The sequence below is a fragment of the Polyergus mexicanus genome, unplaced genomic scaffold, assembly GCF_030449975.1.
Source record: "Polyergus mexicanus isolate NDT 795.1 unplaced genomic scaffold, iyPolMexi1.0 SCAF_13, whole genome shotgun sequence".
NCBI lineage: Eukaryota > Metazoa > Arthropoda > Insecta > Hymenoptera > Formicidae > Polyergus > Polyergus mexicanus.
In genome coordinates this window covers 6264859-6270725 of record NW_027223333.1, presented here as the reverse complement: position 1 = coordinate 6270725, position 5867 = coordinate 6264859, and the positions used below count along the sequence as shown (strand labels likewise).

The following is a 5867-nucleotide window of genomic DNA, read 5'->3' as shown; positions in this document are numbered from 1 at the left end:
TTTTTAATTATAGATTACTATAATTTATATATATATATATATATATATATATATATATATATATATATAGAGAGAGAGAGAGAGAGAGAGAGAGAGAGAGAGAGAGAGAAATAATATATGTATATATTTACATATTGTGTAAAAGAATTTTTTCGAAGATCTTGCAAATGTCTTTTTTTGTCAGCATCTAACAATTACATATTCAATCCACTGTGTTTTGTAAATAATACGTTACTGTAATAGTCTTATAATTTATTTCTATTAATTTATCTGTCTATGAAAAGAATGATAAAGTAGCAATGTTCGTCAAGGTTGTTGCATAAGAGTAACAAACGTTTATCACACATTCATACCACATAATGTATGTCAATGTATGTTAATATCGCACACCTGCTTGAACTTGTCTGAAGCAGGTTGCTTTTATGGAAAGTTATGCAAGCGATGCTTGGATGTTTAAAATGGACATTTAGAGACGAAGATAATAAAGCAGATAAATTCCTGCAGCATTAAAGTAACACGAATTCTCTTGTAAAATATATAGTTCTTTACATATTGCTTTATTCCGATGTAAATTTATAATAAGATGGCGCACACGGAATGCAAGAAATATGTTACATGTCCTATGTGCAATGGTGCAGGTAGGAATATTTAGATAACACTGAATTTTTAATGCGTTTGTATGTATTTGGCGATAAAAATATATCTCGAAAAAAAGGTAAGTCTGCAACGTGCGTGGCAATGGAAAAAACTTCTGTATCTATTCAACGTGAAAATACAAATTCAACGCAACTTATGAGAACACGGTTTGTCGAAACGGCGTATTCGGGTGCTTCGGGAGATCCACGATTATCCGCTAGGTATTTCCGCGAGCATTTAACTTAATGCATTTTGCTATGCAACTAGAATTTTTTTCTAGTACACTCTAATGTATTGTATATTCTATAGCAACATTTAAATAAAAAATATATTTTTGTAAGTAAAAGTATAAAAAATATATAAGAAATTTTTTGAATTATTTTTATTATTTTTAAATATAAATCTATTTTTTTCGCAATTTAGTAAACATACAAAGGATGCTAACCCTATGACCAATTATGGAGATTATGTAGCTCTGCTGGAGGATGATTATATAGGAACACCAGAGGAATTTGCGAATCCACAAGAAACGCTAAAGCACGCGTTGCAAAGTTTAAAACAGGATCAATGGCAGAGCACTATTCCGGCTCTAATAAAGCTCATGCAAGTTTCAAGGATTCAGCCGGAATTGCTGGACTCCAGTATGCCTCGCATATACCGAAGCTTGTGCAGGTCTCTCATTCGAAGATTTCTGCTATATATTTCGCGACTATTTTATTTTATTTTAATTTAATATTTTTATATTATAGTTTACTGAAAAATACAAGACCTCATGTCGTTAGAACTGTCTGCCAGGTGGCAATGGAGTTATACAAGACAGTTCAGTGTACGCAAAGACCTGAGTTTGATGAACTTGTATCCATGTTGCTTTTAAAAAGTACACACACGAACAAGGGAATTCGAAACGATGCTCAACGTGCCTTGGATTCTATGGTGACACATTTATCCCCTGCAATTTGTATCCGAATATTAACGAGTGAACATGGTGCCAGGTAAATGAATAAATTTATTTCACACAAATGTATCTGCTTAAACATATATGTTAATTGTTATATGGTTATTACATAATTATTGATTATTTATGCTATTGAAATGTAAGCTACATGAAATTTTTGATATATCTTTATGCGCAGCCACAAGAACCCATTAATAAGAGCGACCGTAAGTCGGTTGCTTTATAATATTATTAATATTATTGGAGTGGAATGTTTATTGTCAAATCCAAGTCTTAAGGATTGTCGGCGAAAGATATTTATAATGTGCGCCAAATTTCTTCTCGATGGTAATAATGAAACAAGGTATCGAATCAACAGATAAAGAATATATCATTATATTTATAAAAATTCCTTGTAACTGCGCAAAGACGCTTTTACATGTATGTGTGCTTGTAGAGTTCTCTTTATACAAGAAATTTTTTATTTCTTCACAAATAGATTTATACGAAATGCTTGTTTTGCAGAATATCATATATTTTAAAAATATATATTTCAAATCTCTTATTACCCTTACATTAAAACACTCTTTAAAGTTAACTTATTCATATTCCATATAAAATTGAAGAAAAGATTATGAATTCTGACTTAGCAGACGATGTGGAAATAAATGTGAAATTTTTCAATTATCATTCTGTAGGAACGACGCGAAAAAGGCACTGAAAACTTTGATGGGCCATCAAGATTTTGATACTCTCTTTAATCAGGATGTAGATTGGAAGATTATTAGCAGCATAGAGAAACAATTAATATCTTTAAAGTATAGCCCAATTCATAGTGTATAACATTATTCGTTATTGTTCCAATGCAATATAATAATGTGATATCTATTAGTGCGCATTTCTTTTGTGATAATATTCCAGTAATAAATCGCGTAATTATATAACTTGAAAATTCATTATATTATAATAATATATTATTATTCTATAGTTATTAACAATTATTGCTATTAATTTTTCAGTATTATATATACACCAAAATATATAAGCAGAATTAAATAATATTGTACAAGTAAAATTTTCTATATGATGCTTTTATTCATAAGATGTTTTTTATTTCACTTTTCTGTTTATGACACATTTTATATCCGTTTTGCTCGCACTCTACATATGAAACGAGATGAATGTGTTGTATATATTCGCCCGTTGGTGAGAGAGGGAGTAAAAATCTGAGAGTGTAGAAAGTGCAAACAAAACAAATAGATATCTCGACAGGGAGACGGGAGGTTATGTCGTAAATATGGCGCTCACAATCTCTTAAGATCAGAGACTCGGTATCGACGACGCGACCGAACACCGAACGGCGTTCACCGGTCAGCGGATCATCGTCGGCGGATCCAAAATGCCGTCCAGATCGCTGTCAATGTCGCGCACGCGATTCGGTTAATAATAAAGAAAGAGAGAGAAAGAGAAACAGTACGTGCGAAGACAGGCCTGTGACGTAAAGCTTGACACGATGAGATCCGTGTACAAGTTGTTCCTGCTGTGCCTTATCCTGGCCGCGTTGATAATACTGCTCAATGTAACGACCAATTTCTCCAGTAAGCTGTACGACCAGACGCCCGCGAGCAGAGAGCGACTGACTCTGCAGCAGAGGAAACCGCCGGCATCGTCGTCGGCGAGCGAGGTGACGATATGCGTGGTGGTGTGCGGAGACAGGCTGCACGAGGCCCTGACCATGCTCAAGTCGGCGCTGGTTTTCACCAATAGGCCATTGCAATTTGTGATACTTGCGGAGAACAATCTGATACCAGCCTTCAACGAGAAGCTGTCGGAATGGAGGCTCATATCGAATAAGACATTCGACTTCCTGGTGCGGCCCATCACCTTCCCGGACGGTAGCGATGTGACGATGTGGAAGAAGCTGTTCAAGCCCTGTGCGGCTCAGCGATTGTTTCTACCGGTAAGCTATGGATCAGATGGCGATTCGATTCTCCAGCGATGTCTCTTTACTAGTATAGTTAGATTCGTAAGATTCGTATATTTCAGATTGTATTGAACGATACGGACGCGGTGCTCTACGTCGATACGGACACTCTGTTTTTGGCACCACCTGACAAGATCTGGGACGAGTTCAAAAAGATGAACTCCAGCCAACTGGCAGCCCTCAGCCCCGAACACGAGGATCCCAACACTGGCTGGTATAACAGATTCGCCAAGCATCCATATTATGGCAAGTTGGGCGTTAATTCTGGAGTGATGCTGATGAATCTGACGAGAATGCGGGAGTTTCGATGGACTGACTATGTGATTCCTATACACAAGGAATACAGACTGAAGATCACCTGGGGCGACCAAGATATCATCAACATAATATTTCACCATCATCCGGAGAAGCTGTACGTGTACTCGTGCCGATACAACTACAGGCCCGATCACTGTATGTATACATCGGTCTGCCAGGAGGCGGAGAGGGACGGCGCCCTGGTGCTGCACGGTTCCCGTGGTACTTTCCACTCGCAGAAGCAACCGCCTTTCAGGGCCGTGTACAAGGCCATGCAGGAGTATCAACTGAACGCGGATCCATATGACGAGTTGCTCGTGCCGATGAGAAATTATCTGGCGATGGAGAATAAATCTATCTGCGGTCGAGTCTCGAAGGTGTTTATCATCCAACCGGAGCTACATTTAGCTGCCCATAATTTTTGAAATTTCTATTCAATTTTTATACGTGTTTGCGCGAAATACACTTTGACTTTGTATCTTCTGAAATTTTTATAGATGCTTTCGTCTTCACGATATACAGATATATATCGAAGCGATGACTTGAAAAGTAATCGTACATATCTGTGTAGCCACTTTTGGCCACATAATATAATATTGTCCGCGCATCTTTCTTCCGGAATATTCTCTTTTGTGAGATCGTAAAATACTTAACTATATGTAAATACTTATCTATACACACATACTTAAGCGTTTTAATACACGTTGCGATATATTTAATTAATCGAAAAGTACAGATTTGTAAACGAAGAGTCATTATGCTAATATATAAGCATCCTGCTTCGTTATTACGTAAGAATAAGCAGCGTGTGTAAATTACGTCAATTAACGTATCCGGTCACCAATATATATTCTGCCGTAGAACTACGTTGATTTACGGGCAATATGTTTGTAATGTGTTTATTAAGTTAGGGAATCTATAAAATTGCGAGCGCGATTTGCCTGTAAATTATGTAATTCGCGCGTTAATTCCAGACGATTCTCCACATATTATAGAATATAGACTGAACTTTTTCTATATATAGTGCATTTGAGTTTTTTTTGTTAACAAGTGCGCTATGTTGTTACTGTTTGTAGGAACGATGGTGCGGCGAATATATTGTTATACATTTTTATCTGATACTTTTTGCGACAATATTTGATCGGTAAGGGAAAGCAATGATCAGGTTCTATCTTTGAATCATTTAGCCCTTAAACGAGATATTATCCCTTATAAAATTGTTGCTAATATATATTTGACATGCTACTGCATTTCTTGATATTTTTCTCTCTCTTTCTTGAAGCTCTTAAGATATTATTTTAATAATAAAAAAAATGATACTCTTCTTTTCTCTATGAAAATTGAGAAAAAAATATTAAATTTGTTAACAATATTGATTTTGCTCCTCCTTATTTGCATGGTTATTACACATATAAGTGGTTTCAATAAGAGATAAGCTGATCGATGCGGATTATTATAAAAGTGATGTGAGTGTGTCCGATTTCGAAAATGTTAGAATCGAAATAATACATCTGTTTCTATATCTATGCGAAATATTTATACCATTTCCAAAATAAGCATCTCACATTTTGACGTAACGATAATTGATTACAGATCTGAATATGAGAATTATAATACAATTTTTATATGAATTACATTTCGACATGCGAAAGTGTTCACATTTTTAGACACGTTCCCTCGCGATTTTGTACGGTTTGATACATATTTTGTATCGTTTGATTGTTCAACGATTCGATGTCATTTGTGATACTTTCCTAATATAAAAAAAGAATATTGTACAATATAAAGCTTAAATAAAGATCTGTCTATATAATACACATACAAAAATGTGAACATGTATTTAATACGTCAATCTTAATGTCGGCGAGAAATATCTTTATATATTTAATGTCGCATAATATATAAGCAGAGACTTGTATTACCTATTATTTCTGTTTCAGATTTTTATTTATTACGAAAAAAACACATGATATCAAGTGGAAAAGAAAATGATAGGGAAGAGGGGAGGGGGGGGGG

The 5867-nt window shown here is 35.3% G+C and overlaps 2 protein-coding genes across 3 annotated transcripts; both read left to right on the top strand.

Annotated features, from left to right (window-relative positions):
* The first annotated feature begins 43 nt into the window (after positions 1–43).
* Positions 44–2912, top strand: LOC138939028 (TOG array regulator of axonemal microtubules protein 2-like). 2 transcript variants are annotated; one of them, XM_070306484.1, is made up of 6 exons: positions 44–638; positions 716–857; positions 1060–1308; positions 1386–1628; positions 1770–1934; positions 2843–2912. In XM_070306484.1, exons 1-6 carry the CDS (start codon positions 584–586, stop codon positions 2886–2888), a joined length of 900 nt encoding a protein of 299 aa, XP_070162585.1. In that variant the 5' UTR covers positions 44–583; the 3' UTR covers positions 2889–2912. The 2 variants fall into 2 exon arrangements, with proteins under 2 accessions (XP_070162585.1, XP_070162583.1); XM_070306482.1 differs by lacking the exon at positions 2843–2912 and adding an exon at positions 2269–2566.
* A 170-nt stretch (positions 2913–3082) lies between these two features.
* Positions 3083–5663, top strand: Shams (glucoside xylosyltransferase 1 shams). Its single transcript, XM_070306481.1, has 2 exons — positions 3083–3530; positions 3617–5663. Exons 1-2 carry the CDS (start codon positions 3084–3086, stop codon positions 4274–4276), a joined length of 1107 nt encoding a protein of 368 aa, XP_070162582.1. The 5' UTR covers position 3083; the 3' UTR covers positions 4277–5663.
* Positions 5664–5867: the final 204 nt, after the last annotated feature.

Bases quoted from the DNA above. Each gene is read 5' to 3' on its own strand.
- LOC138939028 (XM_070306482.1), top strand. From the start codon at position 584: ATGGCGCACACGGAATGCAAGAAATATGTTACATGTCCTATGTGCAAT. The intron at 858-1,059 runs GTATTTCCGCGA...TTCGCAATTTAG, and splicing joins GATCCACGATTATCCGCTAG to TAAACATACAAAGGATGCTA. The intron at 1,935-2,268 runs GTATCGAATCAA...ATCATTCTGTAG, and splicing joins GATGGTAATAATGAAACAAG to GAACGACGCGAAAAAGGCAC.
- Shams (XM_070306481.1), top strand. From the start codon at position 3,084: ATGAGATCCGTGTACAAGTTGTTCCTGCTGTGCCTTATCCTGGCCGCG. The intron at 3,531-3,616 runs GTAAGCTATGGA...CGTATATTTCAG, and splicing joins CTCAGCGATTGTTTCTACCG to ATTGTATTGAACGATACGGA.